The sequence below is a fragment of the Coregonus clupeaformis genome, chromosome 18 (genome assembly GCF_020615455.1).
Source record: "Coregonus clupeaformis isolate EN_2021a chromosome 18, ASM2061545v1, whole genome shotgun sequence".
Taxonomy (NCBI): Eukaryota; Metazoa; Chordata; class Actinopteri; order Salmoniformes; family Salmonidae; genus Coregonus; species Coregonus clupeaformis.
In genome coordinates, this window is record NC_059209.1 from 21,979,629 (window position 1) to 22,003,023 (window position 23,395).

General features: G+C 46.0%; 1 protein-coding gene across 2 annotated transcripts in view; it reads right to left on the minus strand.

The window, feature by feature from the left end:
• Positions 1-23,395, minus strand: part of LOC121550252 (small G protein signaling modulator 1-like) — a 101,432-nt gene that overhangs the window by 51,274 nt on the left and 26,763 nt on the right. For both annotated transcript variants that reach the window (XM_045226801.1, XM_041862429.2), the window contains exon 3: positions 13,431-13,506. In XM_045226801.1, coding sequence (XP_045082736.1) covers positions 13,431-13,506 — 76 coding nt within the window. The remainder of the gene's footprint in view (positions 1-13,430; positions 13,507-23,395) is intronic.

Here is a 23,395-nt window from a genome sequence, read left to right on the forward strand (position 1 = left end):
GAGTACGGGCTGAGTAGTGCATGTCAATGCAATAGAATCCTACTCTGATGCGTTCTGCCAACAACAAAATAATAATAATAATAATAATAAGCCATTTAGCAGACGCTTTTATCCAAAGCGACTTATCCAAAGCGACTTACAGTCATGTGTGCATACATTTTTACGTATGGGTGGTCCTGGGGATCGAACCCACTACCCTGGCGTTACAAGCGCCATGCTCTACGAATTGAGCTACAGAGGACCACAAAATCTTTGCGTAGTTCGTTTTGTTTCGGTATGTTGCATTGAAAGTGGTTAATATTGTGTTGATTCGATGACAATTGCCACAGTAGAGGGAAACGTTGATAGGGAAAACTCTAGAACAGTGGTCACCAAGATCACTGAGTCAAAATATAATTGCAAGCCGAGATCTACCACTCAGATTATTTTTATTTTTTACATGACTTTTTACAAAAACGTAAGCCTATGCAACATTAACCATTTAAAAACAGTCCTGTAGCAATGAGGTTTGCAGTAAGCTATAGGCCCCAATACATTATCACCGCATATTGGCTTTGCTTGAATTGCCCTGCCAATGCATTGTTGTTCGGGCCATTTTTTAGGTAGGCTATATGCTCACACCGTTAATAGATCTGTTGTTGTATTACTTGTGAAGCACAGCTGAGTGAGCATACATTTAAATAATTTATTTTACTGGGCTGATGGTGCCTGCATCTGATGGTCAGTCATAGCGGAGGGAGAGAGCAGCAGACTGAGGGGTCCGCCTCTCAACAGCCCTTGTGTCACGGTTTCGGCCGAGGCTGCCTCTCTCCCTTGTTCGGGCAGGCTTCGGCGTTCGTTGTCTCCGGAATACTAGCTGCCACCGTTGTATGTTTCATGTTCGTTTGCTTTTGTCTGATTGTTGTCACACCTGTTTTCATTTAGTGTCATTAGTGTCCTATTTAGTTCTCGTTGTGTTTGTCAGGTGTTGTGTGTTATTGTTTTTTGTCTGTCGTGTGTAGGGCTGATGTTCGCTATTTCGCTCGGTTGAGCTTCCCTCCACTGCGTGGAGTGTTTACGCACCTGTGTAGTGCGCATTTGTTTTGTTCGCCTTCGTGCGTTATTTCGCCTACGGGCAAGTGTTCTCGTTATTTCCTTGTTGGAGAGTTACTAAAGTCTGTTGGACTATACTTCGGTGTCCTGCGTTTGATTCCACCACTACACCCACCTACAGCACGCGTGACAGAATAACACACCTTAATATGGAATCAGCAGGAGCCGCAGCAGCCCAGACGACGCTGGAGGACCAGGTTCGGGAACAACGGGACCAGATCCTGCAGATGGGGACCGCACTGCAGGAGGTGATCACCACCATTCGAGGCTGGGGAACGCCTCCACCGCCACCCTCCCTGCCAGCACCATCGGCCAGTCCGCCCATTCCAGCACCGGAACCCCGAGGAGTCCGACTCTCGCTCCCGAGGTCCTACGATGGAACCGCGGCCGGGTGTCAGGGATTCCTTCTCCAGGTGGAGCTGTACCTGGCCACCGTGCACCCGGCGCCCTCGGGACATGAGAGCGTGTCCGCCCTGATCTCCTGCCTTTCCGGGAAGGCATTGGAATAGGCCAACGCGGAGTGGAGGAAGATCGACGCGGACACCATCACGTACGACGAGTTCTCCCGCCGCTTCAGGGCGGTGTTTGACTCATCCCCGGAGGGGAAAGCGGCGGGGAGCGTCTGGTCTTCCTCCGGCAGGGGAGGAGGAGTGCGCAAGAGTTCGCCCTCGAATTCCGTACTCTAGCGGCAGATGCAGGGTGGAATGATCGGGCTCTCGTCGATCACTACAGGTGTAGTCTACGAGAGGACGTCCGTCGGGAGCTGGCTTGTAGGGACACCAGCCTCTCGTTCGACCAGTTGGTCGACATGTCCATCAGGCTGGATAACCTACTAGCTACCCGCGGACGTTCCGAGGGGGTCCGTCCATTTCACCCTCCAGCGCCTCCGAGCCATGTCCCATGGAGCTCGGGGGTGCTGGCGCTAGAGAGAGGAGGGGTCGGCTTACTGGGGGTCCATCCCCTGCACCAACTGTGGTCGGGGAGGACACACCGCGGCTAGGTGCTGGGGATGGCCTCCTAGGGGAGAGGACGACAGGTCCCGCACTGGGGGATTCCTTCCAGGTGAGTAGGCGCCCCACTCACCCAGAGCTCTCTATTGCACATTTCTGTTTGCCTGTGAGTTTTCCACAGGTAGCACCTCATTCCCAGCATAAGGCGCTGGTAGATTCAGGCGCGGCTGGGAATTTTATTGATAAGAAATTTTGTTTAGCTTTAGGGATTCCCCTTCTTCCTGTTGATGTCCCTTTCCCCGTTCATGCCCTAGATAGCCGTCCGTTGGGTGCGGGCTTGATCAGGGAGGTCACTGCGCCACTTAGGATGTGTGCGCAGGGGGGTCATCAGGAGATGATTCAGCTATTTCTGATTGACTCTCCTGCGTATCCGGTGGTGCTGGGCATGCCCTGGTTGAGTACCCATAACCCATCTATTTCGTGGCAGGAGAGGGCTCTGATGGAGTGGTCTGCCCAGTGTGTGGGTAGATGTTTAGGCGTTTCCGTAGGGGCTACCTCGGTGGAGAGTCCAAACCAGGTGCCCGCATTGCACGTTCCCCCTGAGTATGGGGATTTGGCTATTGCGTTTAGTAAGTCGAGGGCAACGCAGTTGCCGCCCCATAGGCAGGGAGATTGTGCGATAGACCTCCAGGCAGGAGCTGCGCTCCCACGGAGCCATGTGTATCCTCTGTCTCAGGAGGAGAAGAAAGCTATGGAGACTTACATAGACGAATCTCTGAGACAGGGATACATACGGCCTTCCACTTCCCCTGCATCCTCGAGTTTCTTTTTTGTGAAGAAGAAGGATGGTGGTTTGCGCCCATGCATCGATTACCGTGGTCTCAATCAGATCACGGTGAAGTACAGTTATCCACTCCCGCTGATTGCGACCATGACTGAGTCCTTGCATGGGGCGCGTTTCTTCACAAAATTAGATCTCAGGAGCGCGTACAACTTGGTGCGCATCAGGGAGGGCGATGAATGGAAGACAGCCTTTAGTACCACCTCTGGCCATTACGAGTATCTTGTCATGCCATACGGGTTGATGAACGCTCCGTCAGTTTTCCAATCATTCGTGGATGAGATCTTCAGGGACATGCAGGGGCAGGGGGTCGTGGTGTACATAGATGACATTCTCGTGTACTCGCCTACCCGTGTCGAGCATGTGGCCCTGGTGCGCAGAGTGTTGCGGAGGCTGGTGGAGCACGACCTGTATGTTAAGGCAGAGAAGTGTCTGTTTTTCCAGGAGTCGGTCTCCTTTTTGGGGTATCAGTTGTCTGCGTCAGGGGTGAAGATGGAGGTAGACCGGGTGTCAGCCGTGCGTAATTGGCAAACACCAACCACTGTGAAGGAGGTGCAGCAGTTTTTGGGGTTTGCGAATTACTACCGGAGGTTTATCCGGGGTTTTTGGACAGGTGGCAGCTCCCATCACGTCTCTCTTGAAGGGGGGCCCGGTGCGTCTGCAGTGGTCTGCCGAGGCGGACAGGGCATTTGGGAGGCTGAAGGACCTGTTTACCTCGGCTCCAGTGCTGGCGCATCCGGATCCCTCTTTACCATTTCAGGTAGAGGTGGACGCGTCTGAGGCCGGTATAGGAGCCGTGCTTTCACAACGATCAGGCGCGCCACCTAAACTCCGCCCCTGTGCTTTTTATTCCAAGAAGCTCAGTCCGGCGGAGCGAAACTATGACGTAGGGGACAGGGAGCTGTTAGCCGTGGTACAGGCCCTAAAGGTGTGGAGGCACTGGCTTGAGGGGGCTCAACACCCTTTCCTCATTTTGATGGACCACCGTAACCTGGAGTACATCCGGGCAGCGAGGAGGCTAAACCCTCGGCAGGCTAGATGGAATATGTTTTTGACCCGGTTTACGTTTAAGATCACGTACATCCCTGGGTCCCAGAACGGTAAGGCAGATGCGCTGTCTCGGCGGTATGACACGGAGGAGAGGTCCGTGGAGCCCACTCCCATACTGCCGGAGTCGTGTCTGGTGGCACCGGTAGTGTGGGAGGTCGATGCTGAGCTCGAGCGGGCGTTACGCACCGACCCTAGTCCACCACAGTGCCCGGAGGGTCAGAAGTACGTTCCGCTCGAGGTTCGGGATCGATTGATCTATTGGGCTCACACGTCACCCTCCTCTGGACATCCGGGTATCGGCCGGACAGTGCACTGTCTTAGTGCCAAGTACTGGTGGCCCACGTTGGCAAGGGATGTGAGGGTTTATGTTTCCTCCTGCTCGGTGTGCGCCCAGTGTAAGGCGCCTAGACATCTGCCTAGGGGTAAGTTACTACCCCTGCCCGTGCCACAACGACCATGGTCCCACCTCTCGGTGGATTTCCTTACTGACCTTCCTCCTTCACAGGGGAATACCGCTATACTGGTCGTTGTGGACCGGTTTTCTAAGGCCTGTCGTTTGCTCCCCATGCCGGGCCTTCCTACCGCCCTGCAAACTGCCGAAGCCCTATTCACCCATGTGTTCCGGCACTACGGGGTACCCGAGGATATCGTGTCTGATCGAGGTCCCCAATTTACCTCCAGAGTCTGGAGGGCCTTTATGGAGCGGTTGGGGGTCTCGGTGAGCCTCACCTCGGGTTACCACCCGGAGAGTAATGGGCAGGTGGAACGTGTAAACCAGGATGTGGGCAGGTTTCTTAGAACATACTGCCAGGACCGGCCGGAGGAGTGGGCAAGGTACGTTCCCTGGGCCGAAATGGCCCAGAATTCCCTACGCCATTCCTCCACTAACCTAACCCCTTTCCAATGTGTGTTAGGTTACCAGCCGGTTCTGGCACCCTGGCAGCAGAGCCAGATCGAGGCTCCTGCGGTGGATGAGTGGGCGAGGCGCTCGGAGGAGACATGGAACGCTGCACACGTCCACCTGCAGCGGGCCCTCCGACGTCATAAGGCGAGCGCCGATCTCCACCGCAGTGAGGGACCGGTGTACGCACCTGGTGATCGAGTCTGGCTCTCTACCAGGAACCTGCCCCTCCGCCTGCCCTGTCGGAAACTGGGTCGGCGGTTTGTAGGGCCATTTAAAGTCCTGGGAAGGTTGAACGAGGTGTGTTATAAATTACAGCTACCTGTTGAATATAAAAGTATTAACCCCTCGTTCCATGTGTCCCTTCTCAGGCCGGTGGTAGCTGGCCCACTCCAAGAAAGTGAGATCAGGGAGACTCCTCCGCCCCCCATTGGACATCGAGGGGGCACCGGCGTACTCCGTGAGGTCCATCTTGGATTCGAGACGTCGGATGGGGGTCTCCAGTATCTAGTGGAGTGGGAGGGGTACGGTCCGGAGGAGCGGTGCTGGGTGCCGAGGAGAGACATTTTGGACCCGTCTCTCCTGACGGAATTCCATCGTGGGCACCCGACGCATCCTGCTCCCGCGTCCTCCGGGTCGTCCCCGAGGCCGGGAGTCGGCGCACGTCTGGAGCCGCGCGTCAAGGGGGGTACTGTCACGGTTTCGGCCGAGGCTGCCTCTCTCCCTTGTTCGGGCAGGCTTCGGCGTTCGTTGTCTCCGGAATACTAGCTGCCACCGTTGTATGTTTCATGTTCGTTTGCTTTTGTCTGATTGTTGTCACACCTGTTTTCATTTAGTGTCATTAGTGTCCTATTTAGTTCTCGTTGTGTTTGTCAGGTGTTGTGTGTTATTGTTTTTTGTCTGTCGTGTGTAGGGCTGATGTTCGCTATTTCGCTCGGTTGAGCTTCCCTCCACTGCGTGGAGTGTTTACGCACCTGTGTAGTGCGCATTTGTTTTGTTCGCCTTCGTGCGTTATTTCGCCTACGGGCAAGTGTTCTCGTTATTTCCTTGTTGGAGAGTTACTAAAGTCTGTTGGACTATACTTCGGTGTCCTGCGTTTGATTCCACCACTACACCCACCTACAGCACGCGTGACACCTTGGCTCTTCCTTTCCTCCACTGACACTGTCCAAAAAGGGACATCGTCTTCCAGCTGATGGCAAAACTCGAGTTGCACCGTATTATTTCTGCCTCATGCTCAAATTCATGTTGTTACTCCTATGAACAGAGAAAGTGAAATATTCCTTGATATTAAAAAAGACCCAAGCCGCTAATAATAACAACAATGCAAGCCTATAGATACACTTTCCTACTCATTCATTATTGCTGCAGTGCTTGTTGTAGCGCTGAGTGGAAATAGGACAAAAGCGCATTTTATGGCTTATAAAAGTGTTGAATACAAAGTGTTGACAGTGCTGAGTAAGAACTTAAACATGAACTTACTCATATTCGTTGACAGTCTCTCTCTAGTCATGGTTTTAAATGTTTTGAAATCTCACAGTATTAACTTTGCTGTAGCTTTATTTTATGCCTACTATGTTACTGCAGACACGGACATCTGAGCCATCCGATTGGCCAGCGGTAGGCCTATAGTGCATTTGATTTGCTGTCTGGGCCTGCCGGGAAGGCAGGTTTTGTACCTTCAGACACATTAAATTGTTAAAAATGGCAACAGTTCGCCTACCTGGCGCGCAGGGCAGCTGAACCGCCAACAGCCCGAGACGAAAAATAAATAAAATAGGAACACAAGGCTTTATCGTTGGGTTTTTTACAGAAATGTTTGGTGATCGACTAGGAATGCCTTGGAGATCGACCAGTCGGTGAGCACTGCTCTAGAAAGTTGAGTGAAGTTCAATCTCTCTGTGGGCTGATATTTCTGCGTGAGGGAACATTGCCTAGGCCTATTGTATTGTCTGTTTTTTGTTGAATTCAAAACAAACAATAACTGTTGATGACTTTGCAAATACTATATAGGCCTAAATAGCATCATTGATGTTATGAGTGATAATGTATTGTCACATTTAATTTGCTCTGTTAAACTTACCCTTTGGAATGACATCGATAGCAACAGTGAATTTATTTCGTTTTTAAGTTGAGATCTCTCAACAATAATTCTCACGATAGCACATTGGTAATAGTCAGTGACAAATGGCATAGCTAAACTGGGCGTGGTTAAAACCCTGGATGGGAGACCAAAAAGTTGCTGTAGATAGGTCAATTCTCCAGTAGGAGGTGCTGCCCAAATTTATTTTTCTGATAGTGGATTTAACGTTGAAGATCTGATGTTGTTTTAAAAAGGTACAAATTCAGTCTATGTAGAATTTTGGTTACCATTATGACAATCCTGTGGTTGAAATTTCACCCTCAAAACAAGTTTACATTGATGACGTTTTTCAAATCCAAATGTATTTTCCATGTAGATTCCACTTCACAATACAAATTACGTTGAAACGGCATTGATTCAACCAGTTTGTGCCCAGTGGGTAGCTTCTGTCTAATTATGACTGAGCCGCATGATAGACACTAAAGACAAAGCTCTGCGGTTTGAGGCTCTTGAGTGGCTCAAATAAGCCAATAATCTTTATCAGGTTATCCATAAACATAGCTATTTTTGCCTAAATCGTGAGCTTTGCAGTAAATACAAGTGCCCACACACACACACACACACACACACACACACACACACACAAAGCAGTGTTCAGAGTAACAAAGTTGTAAAAACAATGACACATCCATACAGTACAGAGCCACATATCTTCCTATAAGGCCTATGTGGCATGTCTTGAGCAGTGTTGACATTTGAGCTCTCTCTCAGGACTAATCCTGTTGCTCTGCTCAAAATGGTGAAAGCCGTGGTCGTCATGGAAACCCCTGCTGATGGAGAGCTTCAGCACTAGAGTGAGAGAGCAGTGGAGGGAAGTAGCTCTTGCAAAAAAAAAGGCTGGGAAGGACATTATATTTTAATTGCTATCTGGTTGAAGCCACATCAAATAACCAGATTACAACAGGATAAAAGCGTATTTTTTAGGACTACAAAAATACATGTTAAAGGCCCAGTGCAGTCAAAAACGTGATTTTCCTGTGTTTTATATATATTTCCACACTGAGGTTGGAATAATACTGTGAAATTGTGAAAATTATGATAATGCCCTTTTAGTCCATGGTGACATCGTCATGCGGTAAATTAGTTAACAGACCATAAGGTTGACCCCATTTAGTCCACTGGTCAATTGTTTGGTCGAAAAAGCTGTTGGTCGACCGAGATTGTTTTAGTTGAGCAGTGGCAAATATATGTAAAAACAATTATGGCACACGAGACACCTGTCTGATTGACGCCTGTCTGAGTGGACTAATCCATTGCGGAGGCCGCGGGGATGGCACACCAGTATCACTAGTACATTTACCGTAAATTACCATAATTTATAATCTACAATGTTTGCTTGGTTACGGTAATTTCTGTTAATGCATTCAATATATTATTATTACAGTCTTACCGTTGTCATTGTAGGAGTGGACACGTTGTTTGCAGAGTGTACAACCTAGGCTACACTTGTGAGGAAAAGGTTTTGGTTTATTATTTTCATATTTCATTGTCTTTTGTTTGGAGCGATCCTGTCAATCTTGAGTAAGGACACGCACCTGATTACGCATATAACTAGGCCTAGGCTACCTAGCCTGCGCGCAAATGTAGACTTATAAATGTGCCTTACCTCACCATCACTGTCGACCTTCAAAGTAGTTTTTTCTTCGCCTCAAGAAGCAAGTCAACAAAAGTCTGTTTTCACATCCATTGAGAATGACAATAGTTCCTCAACATAGCCTATTTGAAAAATCTTTCCAGCTCTCTCCCTTTCGATAACCACTCAGCATGAAAGGAGAAAAAATATCATGCTCTGATCAGGTGGACATGTCATAAAAAAAGGCCTACCTGATTACTTCTTATCCGTTGCGCAAATAGCCTACAGCTGTGTCTGTCTGTCCAGAGCTCACTGGCTCCAGGAAACTCTGAGGGCCCAGAATATTTTATAAAATGTTGCAAGTTTGCTAGTGCTAGCTTCAGGCCTGACCAAAGTTAATAGTTGATACAATGTTTCAAGTTACTTGCAGACAGGCCATGCATAGCCAATGTGATTTATAGGATATTTATTTTTATCAGGATATTTTCTACCTGCGGACTGCATTGTTTTTATTTGTTGCCTTTATGTAGGCTATTTTTACATATTGGCAATGGCAATAGAAGTAAGTTTTAGATTTGTATCATTTTCATTTAGATAGAATTTTGATTAACCACATGACATTGATTGAGATAGTTAGACTTTATTATAAATGAAATGAAACTGTTCCACGGAAATTTGCAAATGAAAATCATAACTGGCACGCAGATCGGTAGAAATGGTACAATAACTTGGCACTCCAAATGGAAAATGTTGCTGACCGCTGGTGTAGCCTATTACCGGCAACTTCAGGAGCATAATGGCAGAGGAACAGGTTCTTCTCTTTAGTAATTTCTGTGTCTTCATTTTTAATTGCAGTGCATAAAGCATCAGACAAAGTAGCCTACATATAGTTGATTTTATACAACATAGGGTGTATCTATATATGGAAAAATACCAGCTTGAAAATTGGAACAGATTATTTATTTTTTGACAAATAATAACTGGATCCTGGACTTCCTGACGGGCCGCCCCCAGGTGGTAAGGGTAGGTAACAACATATCTGCCACGCTGAGCCTCAACACGGGGGCCCCTCAGGGGTGTGTGCTCAGTCCCCTCCTGTACTCCCTGTTCACCCATGACTGCATGGCCAGGCATAACTCCAACACCATCATTAAGTTTGCCGACGACACAATAGTTGTAGGTCTGATCACCGACAACGATGAGACAGCCTATAGGGAGGAGGTCAGAGACCTGGCCGTGTGGTGCCAGGATAACAACCTCTCCCTCAACGTGATCAAGACAAAAAGGAGATGATTGTGGACTACAGGGGGGAAAAAAAGAGGACTGAGCACGCCCCCATTTCCATCGACGGGGCTGTAGTGGAACAGGTTGAGAGCTTCAAGTTCCTTGACGTCCACATCACCAACAAACTATCATGGTCCAAACACACCAAGACAGTCGTGAAGAGGGCACGACAAAGCCTATTCCCCCATCAGGAGACTGAAAAGATTTGGCATGGGTCCTCAGATCCTCAAAAAGTTCTACAGCTGCACCATCGAGAGCATCCTGACTGATTGCGTCACAACCTGGTATGGCAACTGCTCGGCCTCCGACCGCACGGCACTACAGACTTCAGCCACCCTAGTCATAGACTGTTCTCTCTGCTATCGTAAGGCAAGCAGTACCGGAGCGCCAAGTCTAGGTCCAAAAGGCTTCTTAACAGCTTCTACCCCCAAGCCATACGACTCCTGAACAGCTAATCATGGCTACCCAGACTATTTGCATTGTCCCCCCCACCCCCTCTTTTACGCTGCTGCTACTCTGTTTATTATCTATGCATAGTCACTTTAACTCCACCCACATGTACATATTACCTCGACTAACTGGTGCCCCCGCACATTGACTCTGTACCGGTACCCCTTGTATATAGCCTCCCTACTGTTATTTTATTTTACTGCTGGTCTTTAAATTATTTGCTATTTTTAACTGAACACTTTTCTTAAAACTGCATTGTTGGTTAAAGGCTTGTAAGTAAGCATTTCACCTGTTGAATTCGGCGCATGTGGCAAATAAGATTTGATTTGAAAGAGAGTTTTCGATTTTCCCCTCCCCACTCAGACCACTCCCAGACAGTCCTAGCAAAATTATTGCTTGAGAAATTGCTCTTTGCTAAGAAGCAATGTTGGTTTCTTTTTTTACAATTTTAATTGAAAACAATCACAGTAAGGTACTTAATCGCTACCCAAAAATGATTTGATATTGAGAAAAAAAACAGCTGCATTGGACCTTAAACATTTTTTTTTACCTGACCATGACATCCTAAAAGATGTCAGCCTGTGATATATTTTTTACCAACTTAGCCCACCGGCTGTACAGTATCCTCATAACATAGTCTATATCAAAATCATTACCATACCATGTCAATTATTGCACTGAATAACTAAACTTATCATGTATAAAAACAGCAACAACTGTAAAGTTCTCAAATCTACAAATAATACATTCAACCATGTAATCAGTTATCTTCTTGTATTTTCCAGCTGTTCAGTAGCTTTGTAATCATAATGTTGGAGCAGTGACCTGTATACACTCACTGATACAGTATCTACTCTCTCTTCCTTCCTTTCTCTTTATCTGTTGTTATTTTCCTTATTATTACAGGAGAGAGAAGCGTAATTTGCAATCAAACTCAAGATGTATCAATAGCATGCCCCTAGTCTTTTTAGCTACAAGAAAATACATTCCAATATTGAAAACAATATTCCAGAGGGTGAAATGTCCTTGGCTTTGTGATACTTTGGCTCCACATAACCCGGGGACGATGCAACCAAAGCAATATCCACTGCGTCAAACAAACCATGTGGTTAAAGCAGTCACAGGAAATGAGTGGCTGGACCCGGTCCTCTTTCTACACAGGCACTCTTATTAAAAAGGAAATCACAGCTACTGAAGTAATGACCCCTAATCAGCATGTATCTGTGGCAACAGAACACATTAGGGGACTCTGTGTTGCTACTGACCTGGACCGGCTCGTCTAGTGCTACACTCACAGGAGATTTCAGCACAATGACATTAACACATTCTAAATATGACCAACCACCATATTGGCTTATATGAATTCTTCAAATGTGCCAAAATCACGACTACCCTGGGTGTCAGTCTGTTTCTGCCCTCTTGCCATCTCCTTATGGAATTGACATGGCAGATCGGAACTCAGGCTACCTCATGACCAATTTGAGAAAGAAACACCTTTAAATGTTACGCTTCATTAACAATTGGATGACTGTTGACTATCTCTGTCACAGCAGTGAAAGGAATAATAGCTATTTTGGTGAGGAGAAAAGGAAGAAGAGACGGGGCAAGCGGCTAACACTTGACATTTTCCCAGGCGCTCCTGCCTTGGCAACTTGGAAATGTGACCATGATGATAGAGGCTAATTACTCCCCGGTGACCTGCCTAAGCAAGTCCTCGCCTCCACCCCTCGCCCTACCCATCCATCTCCATCCTGTGATCTCTGCACAGACACATATCTATTGTGACAGCTTGGTGTAAAACGTGAGCAGAGTAGAATATGTGGGAGTAAAGAGCCACAACAACACAGAGAGATGGGGGGGATGCAGGGGGGAGCTAACAGCCACCACGGTGTATGAGGTAGAGGGAAAGCTCTTACATCCAGGTCTGTTAAAAGGCAAGCTACTCTGTTGTAGTGGGAGGGGAGAGCCTTTCCTTGGAGATGGTTCTCACAGTTTTCAGCTAGCAGCTGCTCAAACGCTCCACCCACAGGTTGACGAGATATGCAGATTTGGTATTTTCCTTTGCCACTTTTATCAGTTGATAAAATAGCCTGCGAACCTCAGTAGGATGTCAGTGAGGCTTGATGACTAACATGCCACTCACCCTCCCCCACATCTGAGTCTGCGCAGAATCTCTGAGTGACTGTGAGATGATTCTTTCACACCCCAATGCAGTACAACAGATTGTCATTATCACCTAGCCTTATGCTTACAACAAGCCTTTTTCTACTAATATGTTAAATCACCTGAACTCTTCACAGGGCTTGACGACCTCGTTCCCTGGCTGTGTTACATAAGATGCCTCCTAGCAATGGTTGCAATTACGTGATTGACAGATTTTCTTTGCGATGTCAGGTTTTATAGACACATTTTAAGGTACTAGAAAATGGGAAACCAATATGATTCTTATACCAAATATACACTGAGTGTACAAAACATTAAGAACACCTCCCTAATATTGAGTTGCACCCACCCCTTTTGCCTTCAGAACAGCTTCAATTCATCGGGGCATGGACTCTACAAGGTGTTGAAAACGTTCCACAGGGATGCTGGCCATGTTGACTCCAATGCTTCCCACAGTTGTCTCAAGTTGGCTGGATGTCCTTTGGGTGGTGGACCATTCTTGAAACACATGGGAAACTGTTGAGCGTGAAAAACCCAGCAGCGTTGCAGTTCTTGACACACTCAAACCGGTGTGCCTGGCACCTACTACCATACCCTGTTTAACGGCACTTAAATCTTTTGTCTTGCCCTTTACCCTCTGAATGGCACACATAAACAATCCATGACTCAATTGTCTCAACGATTAAAAATCCTTCTTTAACCGGTCTCCTCCCCTTCATCTACACTGATTGAAGTGGCTTTAACAAGTGACATCAATAAGGGATCTTAGCTTTCACCTGGATTCACCTGGTCAGTCTGTCATGGAAAGAGCAGGTGTTCTTAATGTTTTGTACACTCAGTGTATGTCTGGAAAACCGCCTAGCCAATGGAAGCTGACTGACTCATGTCCAACAGGAGACCTGTTCCTTCTGATTGGCACAATGACAAAAGGTTATATTTTTAGGTGATTAATGAGCAAATATGTCCCAATAGTTAAAACTCACCACAAAATGAGACAATGTGGCTGCTGTCTTCATGTACAAACTTCCTGGTGACAGCCTCCTCCATGATCTGCTTCACCTGTGAATGACAGAGGGAGGCACTCAGACATTCTCTATAAAACCACTAGTCTATGGGAACGAGGAGGAGGGAAGGATACATTTCTACTGCATTTTCAACATTGGTAAGAGATAGGAGAGATGGAGGGACAGAGGGAAGGAGGGAGAGAGTGAGAGAGAATGAGATGAGTGCGTGCCAAGAGTACACACCAAGTTAGATGAATGAGTCACCCAGCTTGCATCAAGTGGATCTCAGATGGATAGGGCTGAAAATGGTTGAGGTTGGGTGGTTGGGTGGGGGGGGCTACTATACCCACACTTCTGAGGCCCACCTCACAGACTAGCTTAATAATTCAATCTCTTTAGATGTGAATGGAGAAAGAGAGCGTGAGAGCAGTGTCACAGGCTTTTCATGTCTCATCAAGGCTGGCACCATACGACACCTGCAATTGATTCAGTGACGTCAGATACAGCAGAAACACATGCACACACAGCCTAGGAAAAACAAGCGGGAGGAGGGGGTCAGAGTACGACTCATTTGAAGTGTTTGGTTTTATCGAAACCGGGGTTTCCCCCTTGCTGACCTGGACACAGGCTGTGCTCACAGGGACAACATCAGACCTGCACCCCAGATGACTGATAACTCTGACCCTGGTGAATATGGGGACATCTCCTAGCACTGCCACTGCTCTGTGTCTGGGAAATCAGCCTGCAGATAGAGCAGCCCAGATAACACTAATTTCCTGTTGTAATGAGTCTTTCCTCCGAGGAGATATTACACTGCACAAAGAGAGGAGGTGCCTGCCTATAGAACCCAAAGAGAGAGACACACACACACACACACACCTGTGCAGACATAGAGGAGCTTTGAATATCACAACAGAGGGCGGATTAAAAGTCCACAATGCACCATTGAAGCAGAAATTACTTGATTGTGTATCTGATTGTAAATATAGTATGGTTAAACAGATGTAGAAGTATTATTGTCTGTCATAAGTGTAACAGATGTGGTTCAGTGAACCACAATTGTGTGATGAGTAACCTTGCCTGAGACCTGTAGCCTTGCTAATGCCTAGGCTTAGATCAGTGGGCAAACAGTCTTTTGGCGTGAAGTCGGGTCACATAAAGAAAAACACAGCCATTTCAGTTTGTGGATGTAAAACTTGCCCATAACATGACGGCTGGAGTACATTGGTGGCACCATCTTCCTGGAGTTCCAGTTTCTTGCTCTGTTGGCTAAGACGGTTGGCTGTGAATGGTGTGTGATGTGGTGCAGAAGATTGTGAGTTCGAGCCCTGCTCAGCGCAAATGCACTGTGACATTTACATATATATATATAACTAGTAGATAGCTAGAGTTCGCATAATTAACAAAATGAAGACAAAACAGAAAAAGGACGGTAGGGAAATGAAGAGAAAACTAGGGAAGTAAAAACATAATATTGTATAGATGTATGATCTGAATATAATCACTCTTTCGTTGCTGAAATTTTCCTGCACCGCAGGAAATGCAGATGAGCTGAGTGATTTACATAAATTCACTGAAAACCCACACTAACGCATTAACACATGCGATTCTCACAATTGTATTTGTATTGCGATACAATAGAGATTTTATTGCGATTCCATGTTCCAAACATATTGCTCAACATGTCTGCTGCAGAGGGACAAGAGAGCCATGTGAAAGAGTTTTGATCAGTCATGGAAATAAAAGTGCTGAAAACAAATTGGCTCCCTTTTTAAAAAGAAGATGGAGAACAAGCTATGAAGGGAAAATACTGGAGTTTTGGTGCAGGTACAGCCAACTAGCGCAAAAATAATATTGTGATATTGTCAAAACGATATGATATATAGCGTCAAAAATAATATCCTGATATGTAACTATATCAATGTTTTCCCCAATCATTACCAACACGCGGTTGTATTAATAGTATTGCACTTTTCATGTAGCCTACTTTTGGCAAGCTAATAGCCTAACCACCGATCAAGCAACATTATGGTCTAAACGTTAAAATCCTGTTGCAGGATTATTTTGCTGACAATATAGGTCAAATTAAGATCTTACATCTGTACACCTCATCATGAAATTGCATAACATTTGCCCAACTCAGTTTCTGATTATAGTACATATAAACATCAGTTAATATCCCTCTGTTGGCAATAATATTGACAATTATATGATGTAGATTTAGCGCAGTAAAGCATAGCTATGCAGTTTATAAATTAGAGACTTTCATTTAACTTTTTTTAGCTTCAGGTCCATTTGCTTTACATTGCACTTTGTGCTGTTGTCTGTGACCAAAATAAATGTGTTCCATGTTTTGTTCTGCTACCATGTTGTGCTGCTGCCATGTTGTGTTGCTACCATGTTGTTGTCGTCATGTTGTGTTGCTACCATGCTATGTTGTTGTCTTAGGTCTCTCTTTATGTAGTGTTGTGGTGTCTCGTCTTGATGTGTGTTTTGTCCTAATATATATATACACTGCTCAAAAAAATAAAGGGAACACTTAAACAACACAATGTAACTCCAAGTCAATCACACTTCTGTGAAATCAAACTGTCCACTTAGGAAGCAACACTGATTGACAATAAATTTCACATGCTGTTGTGCAAATGGAATATAGACAACAGGAGGAAATTATAGGCAATTAGCAAGAGCTTCCTGGCTGATGTTTTGGTCACTTTTGAATGCTGGCGGTGCTTTCACTCTAGTGGTAGCATGAGACGGAGTCTCCAACCCACACAAGTGGCTCAGGTAGTGCAGCTCATCCAGGATGGCACATCAATGCGAGCTGTGGCAAGAAGGTTTGCTGTGTCTGTCAGCGTAGTGTCCAGAGCATGGAGGCGCTACCAGGAGACAGGCCAGTACATCAGGAGACGTGGAGGAGGCCGTAGGAGGGCAACAACCCAGCAGCAGGACCGCTACCTCCGCCTTTGTGCAAGGAGGAGCAGGAGGAGCACTGCCAGAGCCCTGCAAAATGACCTCCAGCAGGCCACAAATGTGCATGTGTCTGCTCAAACGGTCAGAAACAGACTCCATGAGGGTGGTATGAGGGCCCGACGTCCACAGGTGGGGGTTGTGCTTACAGCCCAACACCATGCAGGACGTTTGGCATTTGCCAGAGAACACCAAGATTGGCAAATTTGCCACTGGCGCCCTGGGCTCTTCACAGATGAAAGCAGGTTCACATTGAGCACATCTGACAGACGTGACAGAGTCTTTCTTTGGGGGGCCGCACAGCCCTCCATGTGCTCACCAGAGGTAGCCTGACTGCCATTAGGTACCGAGATGAGATCCTCAGACCCCTTGTGAGACCATATGCTGGTGCGGTTGGCCCTGGGTTCCTCCTAATGCAAGACAATGCTAGACCTCATGTGGCTGGAGTGTGTCAGCAGTTCCTGCAAGAGGAAGGCATTGATGCTATGGACTGGCCCGCCCGTTCCCCAGACCTGAATCCAATTGAGCACATCTGGGACATCATGTCTCGCTCCATCCACCAACACCACGTTGCACCACAGACTGTACAGGAGTTGGCGGATGCTTTAGTCCAGGTCTGGGAGGAGATCCCTCAGGAGACCATCCGCCACCTCATCAGGAGCATGCCCAGGCATTGTAGGGAGGTCATACAGGCAAGTGGAGGCCACACACACACACTACTGAGCCTCATTTTGACTTGTTTTAAGGACATTACATCAAAGTTGGATCAGCCTGTAGTGTGGTTTTCCACTTTAATTTTGAGGGTGACTCCAAATCCAGACCACCATGGGTTGATAAATTTGATTTCCATTGATAATTTTTGTGTGATTTTGTTGTCAGCACATTCAACTATGTAAAGAAAAAAGTATTTAATACGATTATTTCATTCAATCAGATCTAGGATGTGTTGTTTAAGTGTTCCCTTTATTTTTTTGAGCAGTATATATATTTTATTTTTTTATTTTTTTATTTTATCCCAGCCCCCGTCCCCATAGGAGGCCTTTTGCCTTTTGGTAGGCCGTCATTGTAAATAAGAATTTGTTCTTAACTGACTTGCCTAGTTAAATAAAGGTTAAATAAAAATGTCACGATCATGCCCTCTCCACCCCGGACAGGATGGGGTTCTCCTCAGCAGGGCAGTCCCTGGTCTCCAGAGCCACCCGGAGTTTCTCCTAGAAGACCCCAGTGTGCTCCCCAGCTCTAGGCCAGTTCAAGTAGGTGCGTCTTTTCACCAGCCTCCTGTCTATGATGGGTTTGCCTGGCTCGAAGTCTCGGTGGTGCAGACACAACCTCCAGCCCTGCTCTCCCTCCAGCTTTGGCTGAAGCTCCCTCAGGACGCAAGGCTCATGGTGGGCATTGTAGGAGACAAAGGCATCGTACTGACCTCCATGAGGCGCATGTGTCTTCCTCCTCTTGGTATCGTGGAGATAAGCCAGGAAGAGGTAGTAGGCATAGACCACCTTCCATCTCAGGAGATGGTAGGTAAAGGACCCCATCAGGGTGAGGAGAACCAGAAAAGTGGTGGAGATTAAGTAGAAGAAGCCTGTGTCTATTGAACAGTAGTGGGTGTCAAGGTCCAACAGTTTGGTACCTCGTCGGTCAACTGGGATGTGGCATAATCATAGGCATCAACAAATTGCCTTTGTTGTCTGTTTTCACCAGGGGCGCAACTTTCACTGGGGATGGGGGGGACATGACCCCCCCCCCCCAATTCTGAAATAGCATTTTTGTCCCCCCCAACCCCAGTTTTCTAATTGCGCTGTGATACAAAACGCGGCTCCGGTATGCTTTAGGACCATGCGGACGCCTCAGAGCGGTCAGGTAGGCTGTTTTTCGGTTTCAGCCGGCTGGATTTAGGACGGCACAGACACCACAAAGCATGCGGACATGCTGTATGAAGGCAAAGCTTCTGAAAGGCTGGCGTATAGGACCAGCACAGGAGAGATTAACAGAGGCAGCTGCTGTCTGTGTTACGCTTTTTCTCAGAGTTGTAAAAGCAAGCAGAGCAGAAACTGGCTACTCTTTAGTTGACTGATCTAGCTGGCAAGGTAATTGCTGAAAAAATAACTATTTAGTGCTGAGCTAGTAGTGTAACTGACATGTTACGTTAGTTAATGTTTCATCCCCTTTCGACTGAAGTGAACGAACTACTAGCAGCTAGTTAGCTAGGGCTCTATTTGGTAAAAGACCAACTCCATATTATGGCAAGAACAGCTCAAATACGCAAAGAGAAACAACAGTCCATCATTATTTTAAGACATGAAGGTCAGTCAATATGGAACATTTCAAGAACTTTGAAAGTTTCTTCAAGTGCAGTCGCAAAAACCATTAAGCGCTATGATGAAACTGGCTCTCATGAGGACCGCCACAGGAATGGAAGACCAAGAGTTACCTCTGCTGCAGACGATAAGTTCATTAGAGTTACCAGCCTCAGAAATTGCAGCCCAAATATATTCTTCACAGAGTTCAAGTCACAGACACATCTCAACATCAACTGTTCAAAGGGGACTGTGTGAATCAGGCCTTCATGGTCGAATTGCTGCAAATACATCACTACTATAGGACACCAATAAGAAGAAGAGACCTGCTTGGGCCAAAAAACAGGAGAGCAATGGACATTAGACCGGTGGAAATGTGTCCTTTGGTCTGGAGTCCAAATTGGAGATTTTTGGTTCCAACCGCTGTGTCTTTGTGAGACGCGGTGTGGTTGAACGGATGATCTCCGCATGTGATTTCCCACCGTAAAGCATGGAGGAGCAGGTGTTATGGTGTGGGGGTGCTTTGCTGGTTATGGGAGAACCTGGTACTGTAAGTATTCAGACCCTTTACTCAGTACTTTGTTGAAGCACCTTTGGCAGCGATTACAGCCTTGAGTCTTCTTGGGTATGACGATACAAGCTTGGCACGTCTGTATTTAGGGAGTTTCTCCCATTCTTCTCTGCAGATCCTCTCAAGCTCTCCAGGTTGGATGGGGAGCGTCGATGCACAGCTATTTTCAGGTCTCTCCAGAGATGTTAGATCGGGTTCAAGTCCGGGCTCTGGCTGGGCCACTCAAGGACATTCAGAGACTTGTCCCGAAGCCACTCCTGCGTTGTCTTGGCTGTGTGCTTAGGGTCGTTGTCCTGTTGGAAGGTGAACCTTCGCCCCAGTCTGAGGTCCTGAGCGCTCTGGAGTAGGTTTTCATCAAGGATCTCTGTACTTTGCTCCGTTCATCTTTCCCTCGATCATGACAAGTCTCCCAGTCCCTGTCGCTGACAAACATCGCCACAGCATGATGCTGCCACCACCATGCTTCACCGTAGGGATGGTTCCAGGTTTCCTCCAGATGTGACGCTTGGCATTCAGGCCAAAGAGTTCAATCTTGGTTTCGTCAGACCAGAGAATCTTGTTTCTCATGGTCTGAGAGTCCTTAAGGTGCCTTTTGGCAAACTGCAAGCAAGCTGTCATGTGCCTTTTACTGAGGAGTGGCTTCCGTCTGGCCACTCTACAATAAAGGCCTGTATGGTGGAGTGCTGCAGAGATGGTTGTCCTCCTGGGAGGTTCTCCCATCTCCACAGAGGAACTCTGGAGCTCTGTCAGTGACCATCGGGTTCTTGGTCACCTCCCTGACCAAGGCCTGTCTCCCCCGATTGCTCAGTTTGGCCGGCGGCCAGCTCTTAGGGAAGAGTCTTGGTGGTTCCAAACTTCTTCCATTTAAGAATGATGGAGGCCACTGTGTTCTTGGGGACCTTCAATGCTGCAGAATTTTTTTGGTACCCTTCCCAGATCTGTGCCTCGACACAATCCTGTCTCGGAGCTCTACGGACAATTCCTTTGACCTCATGGCTTGGTTTTTGCTCTGATATGCACTGTCAACTGTGGGACCTTATATAGACATGTCCAATCAATTGAATTTACCACAGGTGGACTCCAATCAAGTTGTAGAAACATCTCAAGGATGGTCAATGGAAACAGGATGCACCGAGCTAAATTTTGAGTCTCATAGCAAAGGGTCTGAATACTTATGTAAATAATATTTTTTTATACATTTGCAAAAATGTCTAAAAAACAGTTTTTGCTTTGTCATGTGGTATTTTGTGTAGATTGATGAGGGAAAAAAAATAATGTAATCAATTTTAGAATAAGGCTGTAACATAAAATTTTGAAAAAGTCAAGGGGTCTGAATACTTTCGAATGCACTGTATTTCTAAGGCTACATATATTAATATAGGGCTATTTTTGGGTAGCTTATCTAGACATAATATGGAAAATAAATAGTGGGTGTAAGCAATGTCCCCACGCAATCTGGCAGCTTTCATGGCTAGGATAAATTCTTTCCTCTTCTGGTGACAGCTTCAGGATAGTCCTTGTTGAGGAAGATGTACGTTCCTCAAGTTCTTGGCTCTTTCCAGAACAGCTACAGTACCTTGTCCTTGAACCTCAGGAACTTGACCACTATCGGGCCTGTCACTTGGGCCGGTTGTGGGTTTTCCAGTCCTGGGGGCACGCTCCCACCTCAATCTTCCTGTGGTCCATCTTCAGTTTTTCAGGTTCCGTCCAGGTCTCATGTGGAGATTCTGCTATTCCATCCACAATAATGTTGTTCCGCCTTGATTGTCCCTCGAGATAATCTGATTTCTCTGTCATTGTTATCATGGATCAAGGACCTTGCTGTTCTCTTGTTTAAACTTATCGATCTGACCCTGGGAGAACTGCAAACTGTTCTTCAGGTCCTGGACCTCTCTGGTCAGGTCTTTTATTAGTTGACTCCACCTGTATTTGGACACAATACTTGAACCTATTTTCTTGTTGTTGTAACAACTGCTTGTAGAACTCTTTTTGTTCATTTAGAATATCCTTTACCTGTGAGAGAGACACCACTGTCCTCAACGCTACTCCCACCAGATTTGGTCTTTGTCATGGTAGCAACGTATGCAACGCTGTTACTCTTTGCAGTTCCAGAGAGGGCAGGTCGTAGGGCAGATGGAAATAGCAGGAAACAGCAGGGATTCAAACAGTCACACTCCCGGGACAATCCGTCGTCCTAGCCGAAAGGGCTGTGTACAAGCTGCTGAGGAAACCTGACTAGCTTGATAGCTAGCTAGCTAACGTTAGCTAGAAGCTAAGCTATTGTCTGCGCCAACGAGGGGACAATGAGCTACTTCTCTGGAGCAAAATAGACCTGCTATCTTTCCCTGTAATACATGTGATGTTATATGTAGACAATTATTAGAAAAGAAGAAGTTAGTTAATTCATAGTTATTTTGCAAAAGAGAGCCACGGGAATGATATGCGTTTCAATGAAGCAGGCAAGAATGACTAAGTGATCCACCAGAATATCACAGTTGTTGATCCACATGGCCCATGCAGGGGTCAAAATGATCAAGTGTCAATGCCTTGACGACCGGGAAACAACATTGAGTGACATAAATCAATACTTGGGGAAGCTTACTAATCCAGCCTTGTTTTTAAAGAGGACTGGGCTAATCAATATTTTCTGTTGCCATTTTTAGACAAAACATAGCCATGAAAATCATCATTTTTTGTGACTTTGTGGAGAACGGAAAACATGAATACAAGCTTGCATAATTCCTGAGGTCATAACTTATCTTCGTATGATGTTTCTCCATCGATCTGTTTTCTCACAATAATAAGGTGTACTGTACAATCAGAGTTGCCCAGACTGTACATTAACCATGTTGTATGACAATTATAAAAAATATTAAGTGAATGTGTTATTCGCCCCAACACTGCAATAACATTCTCAATTGCGTTGTCCTCCAGGGCCCCACACACACAAACACACACACACGCCAGCGTAAGGTTCAGACTGCCCTGTCCTGACATTTCTGCCACTACCTTTCTCTTTGTCTCCCTGTCCAGACCCTGACTCAATGAGACAACCCAAGGCCTTGGGAGCAAATCTTTCTAATTTGTCTAACCTCACTGGTATGATGCCGGACCAGTTGACTGGGCGGAGATATTACCCTTTGGAATGGATTACAGGATTGTCCATCCAGAATCAAGATTTTGAAGCAAAGCTTTGCAATTCTGCGCTGTACTACTGACACTGTACGTAAATTAAAAAAATATATATATTAAAAGCATTGATTTTATACAAAAGTGAAACCTCTCTGAAGACCTAAATTCCCTTGATTGCTCCCTGAGCCCTCCCCATCCCACCCACATATCTCCAAGTTTTCACCATCATTGTAAAGCCCTAGTTATTTTGTTGCTTTTACAAAGTCATTTCTGAAGATTAATATTTATTTCATGTTATTAGTGATTCATAAAAAAATATATTTAAAAAAAACTATCCCTCATTTTAAGGTCAACTCTGTTACGTGAACTGAACTCTCATTTTAATATGGTAAAACTATTTCCTTATAAAAAATACATGTCAAGACATTGAACATCTAACTAACTGAAATCAGTGGAAACGCAGGTGAGCTGGTTCTACTCTTCTTGGCAATTTTCTGGTGTTTTGTGGTGGAAAACTGAGCAGGTTGAACATAACATGAACCATGGTAATTAAAGTATGCTAACTAAGGCTTGGACACAACTGATACTAATGTGTAATTACAGCGCATATTCAATTTTGGCCTCCTGAAAGCATTATATAGCCTCCCTACTGTTATTTTATTTTCCTGCTGCTCTTTAGTTATTTGCTTAATTTTTTTTTGCTTAACACTTTTTTATTTGTTTTACTTTGTTGGTTAAGGGCTTGTAAGTAAGCATTTCACTGTAATGTCTACACCTGTTGTATTCGGCGCATGTGGCAAATAAAAATTGATTTGATTTGATCCCCCTTGGCGTTTTTCCCATTTTGTTGCATTACAACATGTAATTTAGATTTTTATTTGATGTAATGGACATACACAAAATAGTCCAAATTGGTCAAGTGAAATAAAAAATAAAAACTTGTTTTCAAGAAATTCGAAAAAATAAATAAACGG